This window comes from Misgurnus anguillicaudatus, chromosome 19 (assembly GCF_027580225.2).
Source record: "Misgurnus anguillicaudatus chromosome 19, ASM2758022v2, whole genome shotgun sequence".
NCBI classification, from domain to species: domain Eukaryota; kingdom Metazoa; phylum Chordata; class Actinopteri; order Cypriniformes; family Cobitidae; genus Misgurnus; species Misgurnus anguillicaudatus.
Genome location: NC_073355.2, coordinates 130,236 through 157,638, shown reverse-complemented (window position 1 = coordinate 157,638; position 27,403 = coordinate 130,236). Strand labels below are relative to the sequence as shown.

Here is a 27,403-nt window from a genome sequence, read left to right as displayed (position 1 = left end):
TTGGAATATATTTGTAATGAGAACAGTCATTTAGAAAATGAAAATGCTAGATGGGGCAGCGGCCCAAACCAAAAAGGGCACTAAGGGGGGTGGTACTATTATTATGGTTTTAATAAAGTATTATAAATATGATGTGTTATATTACTAGCATGTGATTATAATGGGAAATATATTAACAAGAATTAAAGTGTGACAATCTGCAAAATATTCAATATGATTTACCTGCTGGCTTGATGGAGCTTTGAATCCATGTTTGCAATGTGGAACTGCCTTTAGCAGCCTCTCTTTCCCTTCTATGTCGTTATTTTGTGAAGGTATTGCTGTTTTTGTATTTTTTGTCTACAAAGTGTGCCAACAACAGCAAATTTAGTGTTTATATTAACTTAGATCTGATCGGGAAGATTAAATCGATTAGACATGTATTGTAACGTTAATACTAAGAATGTGGCTATTTTGTTGTTGTTTGCTTGCTAAGTTGTAGGCACTTTTAAAACACCGACAGCATTACCGGAAGAAATACATAAACAAACTTCCAAATTACTAATTCTGTTGTTTAACAACTGATTTAAATGTAATTATTCTACCTGTTAATGCAACGAACTTCGGAGACTGTCGTCTTCGCTCTCCAGGCAGAGAGTGGACACAGAGATGCTGCGGAGCGGTCTGGAAAACACGAAGTGGATCACCGGAATAAGTGGATCTTTAGCGGAGCAGTAACAATAAAACAGCAAGATTTTAGGGCACCGTGTTTAGTCTATGTTCCACGTTTTTTTGCTTTCCGCAAGTCTCTCATATTAAAAACGAACTAGACACCCGCCTGTAAGGGTTTTTAAAATATGTATTTCATATTTAATAAATCATCATGCGGGCCGGATTGGACACCTTTGTGGGGCGTATGTGGCCCGCGGGCCGTATGTTTGACACCCCTGGTATATACATTACACACCATGTATATGGCTATATAAAATGCTGTGTAGAAACATTTTCTAGACATGTGTGCTGTCCTGCTATTACAGAATGAATAGTATAAAAATATGACCATAGTATGAGCACACTGTGAGTGTGCCATGACCTCACGGCATGACTACAGTATGAGTTCACTGTGAGTGTACCATGACCTCACATCATGACCATAGTATGAGTGCACAGTGAGTGTGGTATGAACTCACATCATATGCTACTGTCACGATGTGAGGTTACAGCACATTCACTGTGCACTCAAACTATGTTGATGATGTGAGGTCATAATACACTCACTGTGTGCTCATATCATGGTCACTCATAGTGAACTCATACTGTAGTCATGATGTGAGATTATCACGGTGTGAGAATGGTGTGATGTCACTGTGATCCTGCAGTATCCACCTTTTCCTAGTGAGACAAAGGAAGTAGAATGCCCCCTTTGTGTTGTATTGCCTCCTTTTAACATTCTTAACATTTTGAAATCACAATGAGCTCACATATAGCTCACACTGTGAATATCATGGTATGAGAATAGTGTGACGTCACTGTGATCTTCTCGCGTTGACTGGGTTGTATTAGGCATAGGTTTTAAAATATAACTTAAAAGTGTTTAATGAAAAATCTGGGTTTTTTTCAGTTTAATCCTAAATGTGACATAACAATTCCTTACTGATAGAGCGACTAGGCATGTTGGAGAGGACATTCTGGGTGTTGCTTTGATTAAGCTCATGGTAATTCATTTCGCTGTCTGGTCGAGTCTTCAGCTCAACATCATCTCCAATAGTTTCATTCTCCATGATTATGGTCTAAGGTCAGCCAGTCTTCTGAACATTTCCATTTATTTATGTAGCACTTCTTAATAAAACAGCCTAAAATAGAAATGAAAGTACAGTGCATTAATGTAACTATACAGACCATATTTATTTTCCACAACATAAAAACAAACTGTCCAGTGTGCTGTTCATTCTTAAACCGCACCACTCTTCAAAAGGCATCCCACGTTTTAATCCAAAACAATGACAGATAGTGAAAGTTCCCGCAATATCCTGCTTTGTTACATCCGCTTGTCCGCTAAGTATGATCGGTTATGTTTATATTCTATCAAATATCGATTTTTTTCTCTTCCTGCTTCCTTACACTGTTCCGATGAATATCCCGCCCCATTTTTCTGTTTTGTCCATTCAGATAAGGTTTGACAACTTAAAATTGACGAGACGCAAGAGAGAGACGCAAGAGAGTGGCAACACTGTTATCGGAGCTCCGTCGAGTTCATCATCTAAATCCTATTTTCCTACTATCTTGTTCCTCTCTATATAATATAACTTATTAGTTCATTTTAGGAATACTTTAGCGTGACGATTATTCAACAGTATTAATAACTGAATCGATTTATCACTGGTAAACACCCAGTATTAGCATATAGCCCGCTAGCATCAACAAACGGGGCAACGGGGCTCCGTGCATTGGAGCTCCGTCGAGTTCATCATCTAAATCCTATTTTCTCACTATCTCGTTCCTATCTATATAATATAACATACTAGTTTATCTTAGGAATACTTTACCGTGATGATTATTGAACGGTATTAACTCATTCACCGCCATTGATGAGTTATCTCGTCATTTATAAGTTCATATTTAACTAATAAACGTGCCTTTCTGGATGAATTTCAAAGTGAAAGTGTAATACCGCTTTTATCCACCAGATGGCGCCAAAACGAATTTATCAAAAACGGAAGTTAAAAAGAGATAATGATTTATTTTAACTGCGTTTATGTTTGATAGTCATTCTGAGTCTGATCTCTAACATAAATTTCTTAACAAAAACGCAATTTTTTAAGCTTTTTGCTCAAAATGTTGTATTTTTGAAGAGAAATGTCCATATTTCAGTGGTTAAATTAAGTAGAAAAAGTAAATATATAATGAAACGTTTTTTCCCCATTTTGTTTGTTTGTTTGTTTATTGTTTGTTTGAAAGCAGAGGGTGTGTTCTTTAATTTGATATAATTTGTATGTTTATATATTTATAGAAAATAATTTTCCCTGCAAGGAATTTTGTGAAAATTTTGTTAAAATCACAAAAATGCAGGTGGGCAACTTTTCTCAAAAAGGCTGGCGGTGAATGAGTTAATAAGTAAAACGATCTATCACTAGTAAACACCTAGTGTTAGCATATAGCCCGCTAGCATCAACAAACGGTGCCGGCTGAAATTTGTTTACTGTTTACTGTTACCTCACTGTTTGTTTACTGTAAATCTGCCTTCCTTTTCGCTTTTCGATCTAATGGCGGACTCATCCGATGTATGCTTTTCAGACCTTTCCTCACCAGAGCGGGAAGCTGTGGAGGAGTTGTGGCCCGGCATTCGCAGCAGGCGGTACAGCGTGCCTCACATCACCCTGGCTCCAGACATCCGGACACCCGGACACGACCGAGGCATGCAACGAGCGAGCACCGGTCTCGATGGAGTTTCACGGACTGCGTTCGGGCGAACGGAGACGCCATCGCCCAGCATGAAAACGGTAAGACTCCGCTTGTCATTGTAACCTGCACTACTTGCCACATGTACAGTTTAGCTTCTTCCATCAGCACAGAGGGGTTTACATGTGCTAATGTATTGAAGTAGTAAGGCTGACGGAGAAGGTTGCAGAACTAGAAGCGCGCATCCGAACGCTCGTTGAGGACAGTAAGACCGCTAATGTTAATGTTTCAAACACTGTATCGGGTGTGCCTACGGTAATGCGTAATACACATAGCTCGGTTCCGGCAACTGAGTTAAGGCGGCCGACTAACTGGGTGACTGTCAGGCGGCATAGTCATATTCGATGCCCATCGAAGACCCCCCTAGTAATTTCTAACGGATTCGACATTCTAAGCAATACACCGGCTGAGACATCTGTTAAAGGTGCCCTGGTTATAGGAGACTCGATACTCAAGAACGTGAACATTGAGGCACCAGCCACCATAGTTGACTGTATACCGGGAGCCAGATCGTCAGATATTAGATCCAAACTTAAAGTGCTGGCTAATGCTAAGCGTAAGTTTTCTAAAATTATTATTCATGCCGGCGCAAATGACACCAGACTCCGCCAGTCTGAGATCACCAAAGATACTATTAAATAGGTGTGTGAAATTGCAAAAGCAATGTCAGATAATGTTATATGCTCTGGTCCCCTCCCTGCCTACCGGGGTGATGAAACTTATAGCAGATTAGTGTCTCTTCACGACTGGATGTCAAAATGGTGCCCTCAGGATAACGTAGGGTTTATAGACAATTGGGAGCATTTCAGGGGGAGACCTGACCTGCTAAAGAGAGATGGCCTTCATCCGTCATCGGAAGGAAATGCTATACTTTCTAGAAATCTGACCAATACTCTTACTTCTAATACAGTCTGACTACCGAGGGCCCAGGTCAGGAAACAGATAGATTGGCCTACCCGTCCATCTGTTAGCTGCCCTGACATGTCAAGATCACATATATCCCAGCACTTAGAGTCTATCTTAACAGAGTATCAACACATTTCAACTGTGTCTGTTTCTCGAACAAACAAATACAGAGCACCGTTTACCTCGTCTCGTACAAATCTTACTAACATAAAATTAGAAAACAATACATTTACAGATGAACCTTGAATGTTAACATTCGGCCTTCTAAACATTAGATCGCTTACCAATAAAGGACCCATCGTCAATGAAATTATTACTGACCAAAACTTAGATGCACTCTGTTTAACAGAAACCTGGCTTAAAGCAGACGATTACATTAGTTTAAACGAATCCACCCCAGAAGACTACTATTATAAACACGAACCTCGATTAAAGGGGAGAGGGGGTGGTGTAGCTACAATATACAACAAAAATTTTAAAGTAAACCATAAATCCGAACAAAAATTTAACTCATTTGAAATAATGCTGTTAAATATGGAAATAACTGATCGTAACCCTAAACAGCTTTCTTTTGTCCTTGCTACAATATATAGACCTCCGGGCCATCATGCAGATTTTCTTAAAGAAATATAAAATTTCCTGTCTGACCTTGTAGTCACTGTAGATAAAGCTCTTATCGTTGGTGACTTTAATATACACGTTGATAACCCAACAGATACATTAGGACTAGCATTTATGAATGTTCTAAATTCTCTCGATATTAGACAAAACGTGACAGGGCCCACGCATACCGGTAGACACACATTAGACTTAATTCTGTCACTTGGACTCAATATTACTGACATCGAAATATCACCCCAGAGCGATGCAGTTTCAGACCATTGCCTTGTCTCATACACGGCACCTCCAGACACGACCACCCGATCCACAACACGCCACCGACCAGCCAGAACAACAACCTCCACCACCAAAGACAACTCCACCAGCACCCCTCCAGACCCGCCCCAAATGAAACATGCAGCAGACAACCCCGAAGATCTAGAATAGAAAACCTGAACAATATTTGTTCTAACACATTGGATGCCATAGCTCCCATTCGAAAAAAGAGAATCAAAGAAAAAACGTCAGCTCCATGGTATGACCATCATACCGCAGCCCTTAAAAAGGCAGCTAGAAAAATTGAAAGAAATTATAGAAGCACAAAGTTAGAGGTATGGCGTGCAGCATGGAAAGAGCGTGTTAAACACTACAGACAGGCTATAAAAATCGCCAGATCTACGTATCTCAGCAATCTAATTAAAGAAAATCATAATAACCCTCGTTTCCTCTTTAGCACAGTTGCAAAACTGACTAGAAATAAAGAACAAACAGAACCGACTAATAAACTCCCACACAATAGTAACAACTTCATGAACTTCTTTACTAAGAAAATTATGATTATTAGGGAAAACATTGTAGGTACCCAAGCAGCCACCACTCTACCCAATAAAATATTTAACGCTAGCTTACCATACGAACATCTTGAGTCATTTAAACCTACTACAATAGAGGAGCTATCTAAATTAGTAACGTCATCCAAATCATCGTCCTGTATATTAGACCCCGTTCCCACAAAATTACTCAAAGAGGTATTCCATGTAGTGTCAAACCCAGTACTAAATGCCTTTAACTCTTCACTAGAATAAGGCTACGTTCCAACAGCTTTCAAACTAGCAGTTATTAGACCGCTCATTAAAAAACCACACCTTGACCAGGGAGATCTTAATAACTTTAGACCAATCTCAAATCTCCCTTTTCTTTCCAAAATATTAGAAAAAGTAGTGGCAAGCCAGCTACGCACATTCTTAGCAAATAATAATACGTATGAAAAGTTCCAATCAGGATTCAGGCCCAGAGACAGCGTTGCTTAGAGTTACATATGACCTTCTCCTAACATCCGATCGTAGCGAAATCTCACTCCTTATATTATTAGACCTCAGTGCAGCCTTTGACACAATAGACACACAATCTTACTTAATAGGCTAGAAAACTATGTTGGCATCAGTGGTCAGGCGCTAGCTTGGTTCAGATCGTATCTAACCAATCGCTACCACTTTGTTTATGTAAATGAGGAGGAGTCATATCACTCCCTGGTTAAATACGGCGTACCGCAGGGATCAGTTTTAGGTCTTATCCTGTTCTCGTTATATATGTTACCTCTAGAAGATTTTATCAGGAATCATAACATACGGTTTCACTGCTATGCAGATGATACCCAGCTCTACATCTCCTCACATCCTAGCGAAACCCACCAGTTTTCTAAGCTATCAGACTGCATCCGCGATATTAGTGACTAGATTGAACACAAAACTTTCTTATGCTAAACTCCAATAAGACAGAGATACTTGTTATCGAACCGAATCGCTACAAATATAATATGACAGATTACAAGTTGCCCATAGATGGCTGCACTGTGGTGCCATCTTCCACGGTTAAGAATTTAGGTGTGATGTTCGACAGCAATTTATCCTTCGATAACCATATCTCCAATGTCTGCCGCACAGCATTCTTCCATCTTAGAAATCTCTCAAAAATACGCCATATGTTGTCTGCATCAGATGCAAAGCAGCTTATCCACGCTTTTATGACCTCTAGAATAGACTATTGTAACTCGTTACTCGGAGGATGCCATGCAAATCAGGTAAACAAGCTTCAGCTAGTTCAAAACGCTTCTGCAAGAGTGCTTACTCGATCTAAAAAGTATGACCACATAAGCCCAATTCTGGCATCTTTACACTGGCTACCAGTTAAATATCGCATACAATTTAAAATATTACTAATCACATACAAAGCCTTAAATGGCCTAGCACCCTCATATCTTAGAGAATTATTATCAGAATACAATCCATCACGTGCATTGTGGTCACAAAATTCTGGTCTCTTAATTATCCCTAAAATATCAAAAGTGTCTAAAGGTGGCAGATCCTTTTCCTACTTAGCCCCTAAGCTATGGAATGATTTACCAACCGACGTCCGAAAATCAGAGACAGTAGATAACTTTAAATCTGTTTTAAAGCAACTGAAAAAAGACCAAATGTAAGAGCATGTCAGAACCTCTGACAGTGTCCCAAAATGGTCGGACCCCAGAGGGTTAAACAGTAAAGTTTTAAGTCTCGATAACAGTCAATAATAAAAAGAAACATTTGATGCAGTATAAGCGGATCTAAATGTAATGTTGTAATTTTCATTTTTGTTTAATTATTTATTAAATTGCTTTCAAAAACATTTTCATTTAAAAACTAGCCTATAAACATATTGGTAACACTTTACGATAAGATTGCATTAGTAAATGCGTTAATTAACAAGAACAAACAGTGAACAATATAGTTTTCAACAGGTATTAATTCTTGTTAGTTAATATAATATAGTTATTTATGTTAGTTCATGGTGCATAAAGTAATGTTAACAGTTACGTATACGATGCTTGATTTTATAAGTATTAGTAAATGATGAAATTAACATGAACTAAGATTAATAAATGCTGTTGAAGTACACATCATCACTGTTAGTTCATTTTAGCTAATGCATTAACTAATTGTTAACAAATAACCTTATTGTAAAGTGTTACCAGCATATACAATTACTATAGGAACACATTTTTGCATCAATTTGACTTCAGAGTCAGAGCACATGAATCTATATATAAACATTAGCAAATGTAGGCTTAGGGTTAAAACTAATAAAACAAAAAATACTAAAGATGAATTTGACTTTGATAGTATTGTTTATTTATAAAAAAACACTTTGATATCGTGATAGCCCTAATCTGAAATGAAAGATATTATGAGAGATACTAACCTGTAGTTGTTTCAAACACAGTCCGAATAACAGTTAAAGAACCAAAATATGCTTGGCAAAGTTTCATGTCCAGAGGAGTCGCTGACAGTGTAACACATTTGCTGTGAGAAAGCAGAAACACTTACAGTACACACTGGACACAAAGTGGCAAACCACAATCAACGAAACACAACAACACCTTAAGAGATCAGTAATAAAATGTTTTTTTTTTATTTATATAATTTTTTATAATCCATATTGTGATCAATTTGCAATATACATTATATTATAATGGTCAAACATAAAATGTGGTGCATTACAAGTACTATGGAATAACTTGCACAGGCCAAAGTCACAGAATTGGTCCACTACCAAGTGTCAAGGGGTGGAGTACACTCTTAAGAAAAATGGTTCTTCAAAGGTTCTTAAAAGATGATAATGATTTTATATAGAACCATTTCTTACCAAAATTAACTCTTGATTAGTTTCACCTGCAAAAAGGCCCGGATGAACTGCCTGCAGACTAACAACACAAACAGGTAAAAGAGTAAAATAATCACCATTTACTGTTAAAAACATTTAGAAAATGTAAGTTTTGTGTATTCTAATTTTACTTTATTCCCTTTATAAAAGGTAAGCTTCATACTGTTTTAAATTATATGTTTAGGAAACTCCACTTTAACAATGATTTACAGTAGGATAATGATTTGTTAAAGTGTTAAAAAGCTAATACGTGTATATTGTACATTAAGTTTATTAAACTAATTATCAAAAGAATGTGGTACAACATGTGTTTAGAGTTTTCGTATGTGAGGTAATCTTGTTTATGCTGGGAGTGAAGGTAATTTACGCAGTGCGTATGATCGCTTGATATGAGACACATCCTGTTATTGCAGGTGATGTATGCATGTTTCTTTCAATACTGACATTAAAATAATACTTATTTACTGTTTAAACATTTTGGAGATTGTGTGTGTTCTTGTGGCACATTTACTTTTAAAAGCAGAATTGCTTACTATAGACCAGTGGTTCTCGGCTCCGGTCCTCGGGCCCCCCCTCCCGGAGCATTTTGGATGTCTCCATATGGAACACCTGATTCAGTTCATCAGCTTGTTAGTGTGTTAATTAAGGAAACGTTTCAAACATTCTGGAAGGAGTCTAATGAGTGGAATCAGGTGTTTCATATCAGGAGACATCTAAAACATTCTGGGAGGGGGGCCCGAGGACTAGGGTTGAGAACCACAGCTATAGAGGGTATGCATGTGAAGTCAACTTCGGCGAAAGTGCCTGCGGTTATGCCCACTGAGTGGCAAAAGAGAGAGCGCCAGCATTTGTGTACAGTGTGAAATCAGCAGAAACACGGGGAAAACGCATCTAAATGGGAAAAAGCTGTTGTGCGATAGACTGTACTAACAGATTAACAAGAATTCCGAGCTATCGTGACAAAAAACACCGAAAGGAGAAATAAATTGATCATTAATGCCAACGTCCACAGACCACAGGTGGGTTGATAAGTTGCTAGGGTCACTATCAAGCAGAGGTTTTAAGTATTTTCTCAAGTATTTGTATTTTATCCGTGTCTTTGGAAAACAAACATTCTAAAGCATATTATCAAATTTTTAATTATATTACATTTCATAAATACAAGTTTTTGTTGTACATTTAATATTTAAGTACATTAACATACTTTTACTCAAGTAATAGCACACAATTTTAATATAATTAGGTATAAATTTTAATATGCAATATAAAATAATACACAGTATGATTCTATGCTTTAGAATGTAGTGAAGTAAATTTTTTTCCCAATACAAACACCCTAATAAAGCACAGATGCTTGGAAAATGTAACTAATGTAACTAAGTATTTCCACCTCTGCTATCAAGTCCAACTAAACTCAATTTAAGCTGATAATAGTCAATTTTACTGCCATTGTCACAACACCTACTATGTAGAGGTCTTCTCGGGTCCAAAGAAATGTACCCGACCCGAAATGACCCGAATCACTTTATACCCGAACCCGACGTGCATAAATAATTTTTTTTTAAAGAAAGACCCGACCCGAGACAAACTCGAGAAAATTAGACCCGAGTCCGACCCGAACTAGTGAAATTTTTTTTTTTAACCTGACTGGAACCGAATGTAAACGGCACGGACGTGTGTGCATTCTGCAGACCCACGCGCAGCAGTCAGACAGAAAGAAACTCCGGTGGCCTTGCAAACAATTTGGCGAGCTGCTCCATTCGTTTTACTTTGTTATCTGACGACGACACCAACGTAATCGCTAAAATGTACATTTATAATTGACTGACATGTTTGTCTCAACGAAAATTAACCTTCCGACAACCACACAATGTTGCAAGTGCTCTTGGCAAACAGATGAGAGGTTTGAAAAGGACATTGACGCACACAGGCGAGAAAGTTCGGGTCTTCTCGGGTCCGTTCAGAAAAAACACATTCATTTTTAAATTACCCGAGACCCGATGCCGATATTATTGTACCCGACCCGTGTCCGAGGCACATGTGAAACTTTTAGACCCGAACCCGATCGGGTCTCGGGTCGGACCTCGGGTTTTCGGATCTAAGTGGACCCGTGAAGACCTCTACCACTATGAAAACCAGCCATTTTGTTGAACGTTTGCCAATCAACAGGGCGAGTTCCGGCGTGGTCACGTAGAAAAGTGACATCAATGCATACCCTCTATCGTTGTAGGAAGTAGGATTGTGCCAAATAGGGGTGAGTCTACAAGGTGTTAGGGTGATTTAATGGTTCTATTTGTTTTCCACCAGGCTGTCAGAGTGGTGCTAATAGTGATGTATTTGAAAAAGTCTCATTTTTTACCTGTTGAGGTGGAAATGGTAAATCTGCAATTGAAATGGGGATTATAAGATTTCGTTCCAATGCTAACCACGGATGGGAATTTTGGTGCTGTGTTCATTTAAGGAGATATTGTAGCTGATTTGCAAGAAAATAATAGAAGAAGTTTCTCCTAGGACATCGCCATTTGTCTTTTGTTCAGGCTCTTTAGATCCTGATTTATATTTCCCCATTTCCGTTTCCTTTTCGTAAACCTGGGTCTCCTCTGGGCGGGTTATACCCTTGCCCTATGCTTGATTTGATTTAATGGTTTATTTTAAAAGGGGACAGCGCAATTTCATAAAACACATGTACAAACATTGTTAAGAAAGCCAGAATTAGCCAAAAGGCTATTTTCATCTGTAGTCCCCTGGCCAAGATGTAAAAAGGCATTAAAATACAAACAAGAAAATACATTACAAATGTATAGGAATTTGACTAACTACAATATAAATGACACTGTAAAGTACATAAGGTACTCTGTTCCTATTACAGTAGTAAGACACATAAAACACACATTTAAAAAAAAACTATAATATTTTAAATATGTAATACAGCTCAATAGGTTCGGTGTAATGGTTCAGTTTGATTTGGTTATATGTTGACCTTTAGCGCCCTCTTGTGGCGAGTATTGTGTATGGTAAAGCCTGTGTTGCACGTGTTGAGGTGAGCTCTTTGTAAAGTGTTATGGCTGAAGAGCGGCTCGTTCAGGGAAGTTGTGACCCGCATAAGGCTGTAAGTCACTATAATTTCTCATATAAACATAAAATTCAGTATGTTGAAGATGTTTGTCAGTAAATTTATTAATCTAGAGATGCAAATGTTGCTAAAACAAAACGAAAAGTGTAAATAGTGAGCATTAAAGCTGCGGTCGGCAACTTATTTGATCATATTTTTTGATCATATTCACTGAAACCAACACTATGCTCCGATAGAACAACATAAATTAGACTGTTTAAGAAAAAAACCTGCGCTTCTAGCTCCACCTAGAGCCTGTTATTTTGGTCCAATCAGCGTAGGCCGGTTCATTTGGTCCAAAATCTGCCTGTCAATCACAGTACCTGCACGCGCCACAGATCCCCCTCCCCCTCGCGCCTGAAGTTCATAGGTGTTTTGGTTTGAATGCAGCGTGATGGCGGAGAGAACATTCACTAACAAACTTCCGATTCCTCGGTAAACAACCAGAGCTAGGAAAACAACCAATGAAAAGAAGGAAACAAAGATAGAAAGCGACCGTGACCGTAATAAAACTAGGATCAATATCGGACCAGTATTTGAAAGGTGGAGGAATCTACGAGATTTTAAAGGGTTCAAGCTAGATGCAGAGCTTGCCACATTTCTTCTCAAGAGGTAATTGTGCTTTATCAACCATTGATTGTGTTTCGGAGTGTTATGTAAGTAATCTAAGTGTTCTTGCTAAGTATGCGTTCACAATAATACTTGTGCACACGCGCTGACGAGAACGAGCTCGTGGGAGGTTGCTCGGAGGTAGTGGGGGAGGGACATGAAATTGTAAACATTTGGAAACTGCTCAATCCTCCAGAGTTGCCGACGGCAGCTTTAAGTAGCACCGTATGCTAGTGGTCTTTTGCTATGATAATTATAATAATTTGGATTTTGTGATTATACCCATTACCTAAAACTAAGGATATATTTACAGGGGTACATGACAATGTAACGTTTAATGCTTAATGTGTTTATTTAATGTTTCCTTTGAATGTTTTTAGGCAGTAAATACTGCTTAGTAAGTTATGCACTTTGAAAATGTAAATTTAATATAATTCTAATTTCTCTATTTTCTATGTCTGTTTACAGTTTTACAATGTAAAAGTTACACGAGAAAGATTTATAAAAGCAACTGAAAGATTAAAAGCTATGAATCAACATCTCACCTGTTCACTGTCTGTCTAGCTGGATATAGAAGCTACACGTCTAGTGAGGACAGAACATTCGGCTTTTAATGTTGACAGACATAATTGTTAATAAGCCAGAGTTTCAATTGTTTTGTAAAGGCCATATAAGTGTTGAGCTGTCTAACCTCCTCTGGTATAAAATTCCATTCAGTGGCGCCCCTCACTGACCAGGCAGAGCGACTGAAAGCGCTCCTGCGCAGAGCCTCGAGTAACGCGCTCAGAGATGTTTCTTTGGCTGATGAACTCAGCCAGAGGAGCTGGAGCCAAATCATGTATCACTTTATATATAAGATTCACATTTAAAAACGTATGAATACTGGCCCAGTTTAAAAGGCTGTATTTTTCTAAAATTACACAGTGATGATAGTGCCTTGGTTTTTTGTCCATAATTTTAATGGCTTGTTTATATAATGATTCCAAGGGTCTTTTTGCGCTCTGACTTGCTTGAGACCAACTTGTAAAGCAATAATTAAAATGGCTGAAAATCATGGAATGTAAAAAAATTAGTGCAGCTTCGGTTGGCATATCATTTCAAATTGAGCAGAAATTTGCAAGATTAAACTTGATTATTTTACTTAATTTTTTTAATATGGGCTTCAAAGGAGAGTTGTGAATCTATTACTAAGCCAAGATATTTATATTTATTTACGATTTTAAACTCATTCACCGCCAGCCTTTTTGAGAAAAGTTGCCCACCTGCATTTTTGTGATTTTAACAAAATTTTCACAAAATTCCTTGCAGGAAAAATTATTTTCTATAAATATATAAACATACAAATTATATCAAATTAAAGAACACACCCTCTGCTTTCAAACAAACAATAAACAAACAAACAAACAAACAAAATGGGGAAAAAACGTTTCATTATATATTTACTTTTTCTACTTAATTTAACCACTGAAATATGGATATTTCTCTTCAAAAATACAACATTTTGAGCAAAAAGCTTAAAAAATTGCGTTTTTGTAAAGAAATTTATGTTAGAGATCAGACTCAGAATGACTATCAAACATAAAGGCAGTAAAAAATAAATCATTAAATCTTTTTAACTTCCGTTTTTGATAAAGTCGGTTTGGTCGCCATCTGGTGGATAAAAACGGTATTACACTTTCACTTTGAAATTTGTCCAGAAAGGCATATTTATTAGTTAAATATGAACTCATAAATGACGAGATAACTCGTCAATGGCGGTGAATGAGTTAATTTTCTCCATTAACTATTATGTCAGGAGTTAATGAAGCTCTATTAGTTTTGCTGAAGAGCATACCTACAGTTTTTGAAATATTTAACTGCAGGCAGTTCTCCTGCAACCAAGATGTAACGTAAGTCATTGCTTTTGTGAGTTTATCTGCAACAATGTCTTTAGAGCGACCATGAACAAATAGATCGGTATCGTCCGCATACATTAAACATTCTACTTCAGAACAAACATTAGGCAAGTCATTGAGGTAAAGGCTAAATAAAAGGGGCCCTAATATTGAGCCCTGAGGAACTCCGGTAGTTAGCTTAAGCGACCCATTTTTCTTCGAGGACGAGACAGGGAGAGAAAAACAAAATCATATTAGCGTAGGGGCCGTTCACATGTAAAGCAAGTGTCACACAGTGATGTGGTTTAATCAGCTTAGTTTCAGACAGACTAACTATTGCGGCATAATTATATTATCCACAGTTGAGGATTTTGCAAATTGGGGGCCCACTGCGACGGTATATATGGTAACTAAGGGTCACCTTTCTGTCTTTAAGAGAAAATGAAACCTGTCGACCCGTTTGACTAAGGCCTGTAACCCCACTGTCGCCGTTAATGCAGGTTCAGTGGCAAACGGGTCTATATTGCATACTATTTAGAATACGCCAACATCGCAACCTGACCATACGTGTCAACCCGTTTGACTAAGGCTGGAGGCCCCACTGTCGTCGTTAATGCAGGTTCAGTGGCAAACGGGTCTGTATGGAATACTATTCACAAGACACATGAAAGCGCCAAATCGCAACCCGACCATACGTGCCAACCCGTTTGACTAAGGCTGGAGGCCCCACTGTCGTCGTTAATGCAGGTTCAGTGGCAAACGGGTCTTTATGGCATACTATTCACAAGACACACGAAAGCACCAAAATCGCAACCCGACCATACGTGCCAACCCGTTTGACTAAGGCCGAAAGCCCCACTGTCGTCGTTAATGCAGGTTCAGTGGCAAACGAGTCTGTATGGCATACTATTCGCAAGACAAAGAAAGCGCCAAATCACATTCCAACCATACATGCCAACCCGTTTGACTAAGGCTGGAGGCCCCACTGCCATCGTTAATGCAGGTTCAGTGGCAAACGGGTTTGTATGGCATACTATTCACAAGACACACGAAAGTTCCAAAATCGCAACCCGACCATACGATAAGATAAGATTTTTATTTATTTATTTGGTTGGTCTGTGTTATGAACGCGAGTGCTTTGTTCAATACAAATAACTATTTCGAGTTAAGTACCTTTACTAGACAAATTATGCGAATGCTTTGTTGAAGAGAAAAGTTTTAAGTCTAGATTTAAAATGATCGACTGTGTCTGATTCTCGGACATCGGTTGGTAAATCATTCCAGAGCTTAGGGGCTAAGTAGGAAAAGGATCTTCCACTTTTAGACACTTTTGATGGTCTAGGGATAATCAAGAGACCATAATTTTGCGACCGTAGTGTGCGTGATGGATTGTATTCTGATAGTAATTCTCTAAGATATGAGGGTGCTAGGCCATTTAAAGCTTTGTAGGTGATTAGTGATATTTTAAATTGTATGCGATATTTAACTGGTAGCCAGTGTAAAGATGCCAGAATTGGGCTTATGTGGTCATACATTTTAGATCAAGTAAGTACCCTTGCAGAAGCGTTTTGAAGTAGCTGAAGCTTGTTTACTTGATTTGCATGGCATCCCCCGAGTAGTGAGTTACAATAGTCTATTCTAGAGGTCATACAAGCATGGATAAGCTTCTCTGCGTCAGATGTAGACAGTATATGGCGTATTTTCGAGATATTTCTAAGATGGAAGAATGCTGTGCGGCAGACGTTGGCGATATGACTATCGAAGGATAAGTTACTGTCGAACATCACACCTAAGTTCCTAACCGTGGAAGATGGCACCACAGTGCAGCCATCTATGTGCAACTTGTAATCTGACATATTATGTTTGTAGCGATTCGGTTTAATAATAAGTATCTCTAGCTTATTGGAGTTGAGCTTAAGAAAGTTATGTGCTATCCAGTTACTAACATCGCTAATGCAGTCTGTTAGCTTAGAAAACGTGTGTGTTTCGCTGGGATGTGAGAAGATGTAAAGCTGGGTATCATCCGCATAGCAGTGAAAACTTATGTTATGTTTCCTGATAATGTCTCCTAGGGGTAACATATATAACGAGAACAGGATAGGACCTAAAACCGATCCCTGCGGTGCACCGTATTTAACCAGGGAGTGATATGACTCTTCCTCGTTTACATAAAGTGATAGCGATTGGTTAGATACGACCTAAACCAGGCTAGCGCCTGACCACTGATACCAACATAGTTTTCTAGTCTATTAAGTAAGATTGTGTGATCTATTGTGTCAAAGGCTGCACTAAGGTCTAGTAATATAAGAATTGAGATTTCACCATGATCGGATGTTAATAGGAGGTCATTTGTAACTCTAAGCAACGCTGTCTCTGTGCTATGGTGGGGCCTGAATCCTGATTGGAACTTTTCATATGTACTATTATTTGTCAAGAATGTGCGTAACTGGCTTGCCACTACCTTTTCTAATATTTTCGAAAGAAAAGGGAGATTTGAGATTGGTCTAAAGTTATTAAGCTCTCCCTGATCAAGCTGTGTTTTTTTAATCAGCGGTTTAATAACTGCTAGTTTGAAAGCTGTTGGAACGTATCCTATTTCTAGCGATGAGTTAAAGATATTTAGAACCGGGGTTGACACTACAGGGAATACCTCTTTAAGTAGTTTTGTGGGAACGGGGTCTAATATACAGGACAATGATTTGGATGATGTAACTAGTCTAGAGAGCTCATCTATTGTAGTAGGTTTAAATGAATCAAGATGTTCGTATGGTAGTCTAGTGTTAAGTGAACTAATGGGTAGAGTGGTGGCTGCCTGGGTAGCTACGATGTTTTCCCTAATAGCCGTAATTTTGTTAGAAAATAAGTTCATGAAGTCGTTACTTTTGTGTTGAAGTTTACTATTGGTTTCTGTTTGTTCTTTGTTTCTAGTCAGTTTTGCAACTGTGCTAAAGAGGAAACGAGAGTTATTATGATTCTCATTTATAAGCTTGCTAAGATAGGTAGATCTGGCGGTTTTAATAGCCTGTCTGTAGTATTTAACACTCTCTTTCCATGCTGCACGCCATACCTCTAACTTTGTGCTTCTACAATTTCTTTCCATTTTCCTAGTTGCCTTTTTTGAGGGCTGCAGTGTGATGGTCATACCGTGGAGCTGGTGGTTTTTCTTTGATTCTCTTTTTTCGAATGGAAGCAACGGCATCCAATGTGTTAGAACAGACATTGTTTAGGTTTTCTATTACAATATCTAGATCGTCACAGTTATCTGCTACATGTTTAATTTGGGACAGGTCTGGAAGAGTGCTAATAAAGCTATCTTTAGTGGTGGAAATTATTGTTCTGGCTAATCTGTAGCATGTTGTGGATTGAGTGATCATATCTAGAAGTACAGTGTATGCACAAGGTAATGGTCAGAAACTGCATCACTCTGAGGTGATATTTTGATGTCATTAATATTGAGTCCGAGTGACAGAATTAAGTCTAATGTGTGCTTACGAGTATGCGTTGGCCCTGTCACGTTTTGTCCAATATTGAGAGAATTTAGAACATCCATAAACGCACGTCCTAATGCACATGAATCCACATGAATATTAAAATCACCAACGATAAGAGCTTTATCTACAGTGACTACAAGCTCAGACAGGAAATCAGGGCTGCATTCAGCCCCGACAAAACGTTGCACAACGTTTATTGAACAGAAACGGTGATGCGTTGAACGCCCTGTTGTGATGACGTAAGAGTTGCAACTACGGTAGCTGAGAGGCCATTCTTTGTGTTCTTTTTTAAATGTTTCTGAAGCCTGATGAATTCGTTATAAATGTGTGTTTAATAATGTAAAAGACCCTCAATGTTACAGTCACTGCCCTTGCTGTCCAGAATGAAAGACAACATTCCAACCTGAACCCATTGAGCGAGCTGTCTCTTTACTACCGCGTGGTTTTATACATCTTGCCGCTGATTGGGCCGACATCTCTGACACACCCACCAAACAAGAGAAAACGCTTCTAAAACCTGTTGCATTCCGTTGCACACCGTTTCCAGGAAACATGTCGTTCAACCCGGAAACTGTAGCAAAACGTTGTGCACCGGTGTGAGATTGAACGTGCCCCTGCTATTTCTTTAAGGAAATCTGCATGGTGGCCCGGAGGTCTATAGATTGTAGCTAAGGCAAAAGAGAGCTGTTTGTGGTTACAATCAGTTATTTCCATATTTAACAACATTAGTTCAAATGATTTAAATTTTAGTTCAGATTTTTGGTTTACTTTAAAAGTTTTGTTGTATATTGTAGCTACACCACCCCCCTCTCCCCTTTATTCGAGGTTCGTGTTTATAATAATAGTCTTGTGGGGTGGATTCGTTTAAACTAATGTAGTCGTCTGCTTTAAGCCAGGTTTCTGTTAAACAGAGTGCATCTAAGTTTTGGTCTGTAATTATTTCATTGACAGTAGGTTCTTTATTGGTAAGCGATCTAATGTTAAGAAGGCCGAATTTTAACATTCGAGGTTCATCTGTTAATGTATTGTTTTCTAATTTTATATTAATCAGATTTGTACCAGATGTGGCAAGCGGTGCTCTGTATTTATTTGTTCGGGGAACAGATACAGTTGAAATGTGTTGATATTCTGGTAAGATTGACTCGAAGTGCTGGGATATAAGTGATCTTGACATATCACGGCAGCTAACAGACGGACGTTTAAGCCAATCCGTCTGTTTCCTGACCTGTACCCTGGATAGTCAGACTGTATTAGAAGTAAGACTATTTGTCAGATTTATAGAGAGAATCGCCCTTCCTTCCTGAGATGGATGGAGGCCATCTCTCTTTAGCAGGTCAGGTCTCCCCCGGAAATGCTTCCAATTGTCTATTAACCCTACGTTATGCTGAGGGCACCATTTTGACATCCAGTCGTGAAGAGACAATAATCTACTGTAAGTTTCATCCCCCCGGTAGGCGGGGAGGGGACCAGAGCATATTACATTGTCTGACATTGTTTTAGCAATTTCACATATCTCTTTAATATTATCTTTTGTGATCTCCCACTGGCGGAGTCTGGTGTCATTTGTGCCGGCGTGAATAACAATTTTAGAAAACTTACGCTTAGCATTAGCCAGCACTTTAAGTTTTGATCTAATGTCTGAAGACCTGGCTCCCGGTATACAATCGACTATCGTGGCTGGTGCCTCAATGTTCGCGTTCCTAAGTATCGAATCTCCAATAACCAAGGCACTTTTCACAGACGTCTCAGTCGGTGTATTGCTTAGAATATCGAACCTGTTAGAAATTACCAGGGGTGTCTTGGGTGGGCACCGGATACGACTGTGCCGCCTGACAGTCACCCAGTTAGTCGGCCGCCTTGACTCAGATGCCGAAACCGAGCTATGTGTATTACGTTTAACAATAGGCGCACCCGAAACAGTGTTTGTAGCATTAGCGGTATTAGCGTTTGTAGCATTAGCGGTATTAGCGTTTGTAGCATTAGCGGTATTACTGTCATCAACTATTCGTGCCAGTTCCGCCGGACACGTCCCGAACATGTTTTCGGGTTCATTCTCCTAAAGTCGCGTTGCTCGACCGCATACGTCATCGAGGTTCTCACGTTTCAGTTAAAATACATTAGAAAAATTAAGATTTATTTATTTTAAGACATACAATCATTGTAGTTTCATTCTCCCCTTGAAATGTAACGGTTGGTTTTCTGAAATGTAACCCGAAATATTAAACCTTGATGACGTATGCGGTCGACCAACGCGACTTCCGGAGAACGAACTTGAAAACATGTTCGGGACGTGTCCGGCGGAACTGGCACGAATGGCCACCCTACTCGCAGCATGCCACGATCGCCTGCGGATGTCTGTAGCCAGGATGATGTGAGGCACACTGAATCTGCGAAGGCCGGGCAGCAGCTCCTCCACGGCTTCCCGATCGCTTTCATTCTGGGCGATGGCGTCTCCGTTCCCTCGAGCGCGGTCCGTGAAGCTGCACCGCATAGGGTGTTCGCTTTTTGCACGCCTCGGTCGCTTGTGGACGTCTGGAGCCTGGGTGAACTGGGCGCTGTACGTCACGTAGGATCTGCGATAACCGGGTATCAACTGCTCCACAGCTTCCCGCTCAGGTGAGGACAGGTCTGAATAGCATACATTGGATGAGTCCGCCATTAGATTGGCAAATGGTAACTAAAGCCGGCACTGTTTGTTGATGCTAGTGGGCTATATGCTAACACTGGGTGTTTATTGGTGATAAATCGTTTCACGTGGTAGTACTGCTCAATAGTCATCACAGTAAAGTATTCTTGAGATAAACTAATATGTTATAATTATATAAATAGGAACAAGGTAGTCAGAAAATAGGATTTGGATGATGAACTCGACGGAGCTCTGATGCACGATGCTCAAGGTGTGTTCCTGAATGTTTGTCGTAATCTAGCAAAAGCATGCAATTGTGTCGTGGGAGCAGGCTTCACTCAATTTCTTATACTTTATAAGAGTGCTTGACCAGACGTATAAGTAATTTCAAAGAAGAAGAAAAGGGCCGCACTTTGCATATAAAACGTGTATTTATTGCACAGACGCGTTTCGGCTTTGCTACTTCCTCAGTGTGCTTGAGTGAATGAACATTACAAACTCATTCATATATCCCCACCCTTTCATTCACCCACAGAAAAAATTATCTAGAAATGTTTCTTCTTTTAGGCTTTACTGAAAAAAAGGAAAAAATATATAATGTTTCATTTGAGTAAAACAATAGAAAGTGTAGGGGAAATTACATTATGAAATCATTTTCTCTAATACTTACTGGGCATAAATATGGGCACCCCTTTATTTAATTCTCTTTATCCATTTGCAAGGATACCAGCTCAGAGTCTTCTTTTATAATGTCTGATAAGGTTGAAAAATTCATGGCAGGTGATCTTAGATTATTCCTTCATACAGAATTTCTCCAGACCCTTCATATGTTGTTGCTCTCTACTCTTTAGTCATTTTCTGTATGGTTCAGGTCTGGGAACTGGAATGGCTATGACAGGACCTTGGTTTTCTGTCAGGGACCCATTTTTATTTAACTTTGATGTTTGTTTTGAACCAATGTCTTGATGAAAGATTTTACCATGACCCATTATAAGATTTCTAGCAGAGCAAGGTTTTGATTTTTTTTATATGTTGGTATTTGATATAATCCATGAAGCCATGTGTCTGAATAAGATGTCCAGGACCTCTGGTATAAAAGTAGGTTCAAAACAATCAAGATCCAGCAGTATATTTAACTGTAGACATGAAACACTTTTTTATACATGTGTGCACCAAAACCATATTGTGTTCCTACTGCCAAAAATAGTCTTCTTCATTTTATATGGCTGCAAAACCAAGTCCTATTTAATTTGCCATACTGGAACTTCAAATAGGACTTGGTTTTGTGGACATATGAAACAAAGAAGAGTAAAGCTTAAAAGAAAAACCATTAGAGATTACTTTTAATATAGCTTTCTTTGCTCATATTTACCAAGGGTACCCAAACTTTCGAGGCCCACTGTACCTGATTTAATCCACCTGTTCATACATAATGATTACACCACAGCTATATAAACCATCTATATTGTATTGCTAGTGGGCGAGAACCCGATAGGTGACCGCTTATACTTGAAGTAAGGGATGGAATAATATTTACGTGTCATTCAAGTTGGAGATGCGGGATGGGAATCAACAGACATGGGGTTACTGCAGATCTAAAACCCAAAGATCACCTAGACTCAATTCTGTACACACTGATAGGCAGCTGTTCTTTGAGTCTTCAGAGACTCGCAATCATCTGGGTGTCTCATGTTAAATATCTTTCATTCATAACGTTATAAAGCCAGATACTTATCTTCAACCATGTGTGTCTTGTGCAAAATGCCCTTTACTTACTGTTATAACTGTAGATTCACATCCTTGATCGCGGGTGTCTCATATCAAAAACCCTTTATATTCATAATGGTATAACATTAGATACTTTTGGCTGGTAGTGTAGCATGTGTCTCAATTTTTTTATTGAATGGACTTTGTTAGTATGCTCTTTGACCATGCAATCAAAGGACGTGAACATTTTGACATTATTGTATGCCTGTTAGATGGCCCTTAAGTCTCCAACTGGAAATCTAATTGATTAAAGCAACAGCTTCATTTCCATCCATTTTAAGCCACAGGCGCCAGCACTCTTGATTCTGAAGGCCTCAGTGCAGATTTCCTTGACCCTGGCAACGCATGATGGCTGCAATATGATTGGATAAAAGCTCCAACATGAAAATACACTACTGAAGCAGCACAACCATGAGATGTAAGAAATGAAGAGAATAGACTATTGGGAATAATTTAATTAACTTAAGTCAGTGATTTTGATCGTGTTTATGACGGTTCACCACTGATTGATAGAGTAGTTGTTAATACTTAATATACACCTTTATACATGCTTTACAAAGGGAGCCTTAATGTGTTAGCATTTGGCCTTTCAATCCATATATGGACACCAGTGTCAGTTCTGTGATAGAAAACACACATTCCTTTATTTCAGATCTCAGTTTGATGCTTAATTATGTGTAGTAGTTTTTTCAGAAGCTGGTTTGTAGCTCTACATGTAGCCGTGTGTTTTGATTTTCAGTTTGATCATTCATAATTCGTGACCGGTGCTGTCTGCTGTCAGTACGCTCAGTCTCACCCAGACCAGACCTCTTTTTTAGGCACAGAACATTCTGGAAACTTTTTTTGAAGTTCTCTGACAAGAATGCATATAAAATGGGGTTCGCACAGCTATTGGCGTATCCCAGCACTACAACGATGGCAAACACGCTCCTCAAGAAGGGTGTGGTGCTAATGGTTCCAGTAACGGACGTGACATTGAAGATGTAGAAAGGCAGCCAACAGAGCACAAAGACAGCGACCACAATGGACACCATACGTGTCACTTTCTTCTCAGATCGCTTCCGTTTAGTGGAGCCAACACTGATTCCTGAGGACTTCACTTTGATGACAATGAGCAAATAGCAAAGACAAATAACAATCAGAGGCAGAAAGAAGCCAAGGATGAAGGTGTAGAACATGAACGCTGTGTAGTAGACCTCCTGTGGCTCTGGCCACACTATACTGCAAAAGCAGCCATCCGGTTTGGTGATCAGCCCGCTGTAAATTATAATGGGTAAGTTAACGAGGAGCGACACGAGCCACACGGTTAGGTTTATGAATTTGGCCGCAGTGGGCTTCCTCCATTTGGTGGATCTTATGGGGTGCACTACAGCCAGGTATCGATCAATGCTCATCACCATCAGACAGAAAATACTGGTGAACTGATTCAGAGAATCTACAGTTATGACCACCCTGCATAGAGCAGGCCCAAACGGCCAGTGCACCAGTGCCAACTGGATGGCAATGAAAGGTAAACTTAGCATGAACATCACATCTGCCACAGCCAGGTTCAGAATGTAGATGTTTGTTACGGTCTTCATATTGGCATATCGCAGGACAACGTAGATGACCAGAGCATTTCCACAGAGGCCGACAGCACACACCACAAAATACATGAAGGTGATGACCACTGTGCTAGTTCTGGTCAAGCCGTGGTCAAGTTCATTTCTAAGACCTTGATCAGATATGTTGCTCAACATAATGCCATCAAACATTTGGTAACTAGGTGAGAATGAAAATGTCCAGGAGTCCATTGTGAATTGCCCTTCTTTGCATTTCCATTAAATGTGACATACCATCCTAAAAAAAAAAGATAGAATGAGGGTAAATAAACTCTCCTGTAGTGTTAAACATTATCACTTACACTTACAGAAAAGTCACATGAATTTTCACATGTGCAATTTCACATGTGAAATGTGTTTTTGAAAAAAAAATTCGAATAAACACATGTAAAACCCATGTGATCACATGCGAAATCAGTGGTGGTGAGATGTTGTCCACATGTGATCAAATGTAAAAAAAAGTCACTTTATGCACATGTGATCACATGTGTTTTTTCACATGTGAAATTGATGTTGTTCACATTGTAAGGGCAAACAACACTGGCATAGACTGTTTTAAATCTTATGTGACTACTAAATAAGCACAGACAAATTAAATCAATTTAGTTATATAGTATATATGGCTTTTCCCAAAACACATTGTTTTATAAAACAGCTTCACAGATAAAAGCTTCAAAGATCACTAAAGATGACCTTAAGAGACTTACTTGGCCCTCTATACAATGATCCTGACGTCATTGACCTGCAATATGACTGTCAGCTCTCCCACTAGCAGAGGAGCTACGAATCAATACAAATAAAACATTATAAAAAATGAGATATGCAATTTTGGTGATAAAATTTTCCATGAAGAAAATATGCAGTGTTGCCCTTAAATATGTTTAACCGCTTGAAAAGCACCCCCATTCTGGCCCCAAACCATGAAAATACCTAATTTCACTAAAAGGGCTGTTTTTACTAAGCATAACTGTGGTATCATTAGATAGAAGACACTTTGAGCTTCGTTTTCCATGTTTCAAAATAATTTTAAGATAAAAATTAAAAAAGTTAGAGAGGCTGAAGTACATTGTAATACAATTTTTTTTGCATAACATCTTTTTTAACACTAAAAATCTTAATGATAAATATATGTGTGAAACCTAGAAATGCAATGATGTCAAAGCCACAAGTCTAAAGAAGTTATGTTTCACGTTTGAAGTCAATAGACCCAAAAATTAGGTTCTTGCAAGAGTTTTTGTAAGACTAGTGCCTTTTCTAAGTGCCAGTCAGCCACAAAATAAAAGTATTTTGTTTACATGCATACACGTTCGTTCTTTTTATTGTTTATCCTTATATAAGCGTATAAAATGCCGTATCCACACCAGGAAATAAAGCTTCACACAAGATCGTTGAATTCGTTATCTAATTGGCTTAACGTTCTGTCTATCAATATTTTCCATGAAGTCATTGGAGGAACGCGTGAGTCAGATGACGTCACGATATTTGACAGCGCTGTTTGGATATTATGTATTATACTCCCGCCTACTTTTACAAACAAGTTTGACCGCTGGTTTTGAACGTGAGTGTAATACAAGTGTTACGATGTAAATAGTCATCAGATTGTATATTATAATCTATTACAAGACGTGCATGTGAAATCTGATGTACAATGGACAATATATCAATATTTCACAGATTATACGCAATTGTGGACAAAAATGGTCATTGGATGTACTTTGTTGGAGAGTTTTTATGGGTTATTCACACATCTGAAACAGACTGGATTCGATTCACGTTCCTTATACCACCACAAAGGTAAGGAGTCAGCTTATTTTATGCATGTTGTCATCTGGACTTCTGTAACAAAATACTATATTTATGATGCTAGAGCAATTGTATCTCAAAACAGACACCATACACTGATGCTAAACCCTTAGACCTTTTAAACGATGTATAGCAATGTTATTATCATTGTTTGTTTGTACACAGTAGGCTATATATATAGTGTTAGCAGCATTAAAAAAAAACGGACGTTTTTCCGTGCACGAACTAGTGCGCGTCGAGAGGTTAAAATAAGCTTAAAATGCAATATAATCATACTGCTCAACTATTGCAAGAGGCTTTGTTTTAAGAGCACAATTAGCCTTTTGCCGAGCCCCGCCCCCCTTAGTTACTGTTACTACTTCCGACAAACAAATGACCAGCGTGACAGATTGCCATGACGGAAAGCGATATACCCGTGCGTGTCAGTGACCTTTTTTGGAGCAATACCTTCGCGATATCCTCCAGAACAAGGCAAAAGCGGTTACAGTATGCAATGGAGGGATATATTCAAAATATAAAAATACGCAATGAAGCAGACATGACTACTATCAATGCTAATGCTTACCGGTCTCAAGCAAAAAATGAAGTTCACATGACCTGTAACTCAAATGCAACCAGCACAGCCTTGTGGAGCAGTCATGCTCTTGCACTTCCGGGTAAGTTCTCTTTCATATGGTATGGTCTATAAAAGTCTATTGCGAGTAGCTATTTTGTTAAAATACAAGGGTATGTTAGCTAGCTAAACCTACATGTGTTTCAAAGCCATTGAAAGCTAACTAACATTTCTCTGTTGTTTTGAGAATAGCTGTTTTGAGAATCATGTTTTATTTCCTTTGGTGATAACCAGAATTCACAAATAGGAAATTGCTTTGACTTAAAAGTTGCAGAACAGATAATATAATAAATAAAATGTATAATATAATAAAATTGCACAGCATTTACAGGATTGGGAAACCAGATAGGTTTTCTGTTCATAAAATGCTACATGAAAGATAAAAACAAATTATTTAAAGTTGATTTTTAGGGCGCTATGTTCGACTTTGTCGTAAACTGACAAAAAATAAAGTTGGGGAGCTGAAAGTCCCAACACAACAGCAGCTAATGTAGCTAACGTTAGCTAACATGTTAACTAATGTTGGCAAAAGAAGTCATTAAACTTAGCTTAGAGAGTAGGTTAACATTCTGGCAATTATATTCATGGTAATCATAAATTTGGTCCAATTTGTGTTCTTGCCTCTAGTTAGTAGATCTAGACAACACTGTACCTAGTTAGCTGTAAGCCTTACGGTCAACCGTGTTTACCTTTGTGCAGGCGTATTTATGCTTCGTAAATGTTCGAGTGGGGCCGTCCACACTGTTTTATCCATTGTATGCAACGCTCACGTTGTGTTTTCGGCTTTGGGAATAGAAATAACACAACTCCTTCATACAATCTCTTGGGGTAACACATCCAGTGTCCGATTTACAAACGCTGTGGGCGTTAATGTTTGTCGGACGTGCTCGCATAGTAACGGTTGCTGTGATGTGTGATTGGACAATGGCCGTTTTGGGGGAGTGGCCGGCGAAAGGTCAATTACAGCACAAAAGTAAAAAAATCATTTTTCAGCATTTGATAATTTTAAGCAAACATGGAATGCAACATGTTAAATGTTATTTTATTAAAACCATGGGCGATATCAGTGATGTGCAGGTTGATCCAAAATGAGCGGGTGCCTACGGTGAACCGTGCTTACCGGCGATTACGAGTCATCCAAAAATCTTTTTTAATGATATGTGGGATAAAGATGCCAATAAACTATTTTAAACAATTACTACTTTCAAAAAATGCCAGTGTCACGGGTAAAATCCAGGCAAGACACGATGAGGCAAGAGGCAGA

The 27,403-nt window shown here is 38.8% G+C and overlaps 1 protein-coding gene and 1 pseudogene across 1 annotated transcript; one reads left to right on the top strand and one right to left on the bottom strand.

Annotated features, from left to right (window-relative positions):
* Positions 1–590: 590 nt before the first annotated feature.
* LOC141351274 (uncharacterized) overlaps positions 591–27,403 on the top strand; it is a 49,926-nt pseudogene continuing 23,113 nt past the window's right edge.
* sstr2b (somatostatin receptor 2b) lies at positions 22,599–24,032 on the bottom strand. The gene has a single exon (XM_055182986.2). The coding sequence runs from the start codon at positions 23,913–23,915 to the stop codon at positions 22,812–22,814; it is 1,104 nt and encodes a 367-aa protein (XP_055038961.2). The 5' UTR covers positions 23,916–24,032; the 3' UTR covers positions 22,599–22,811.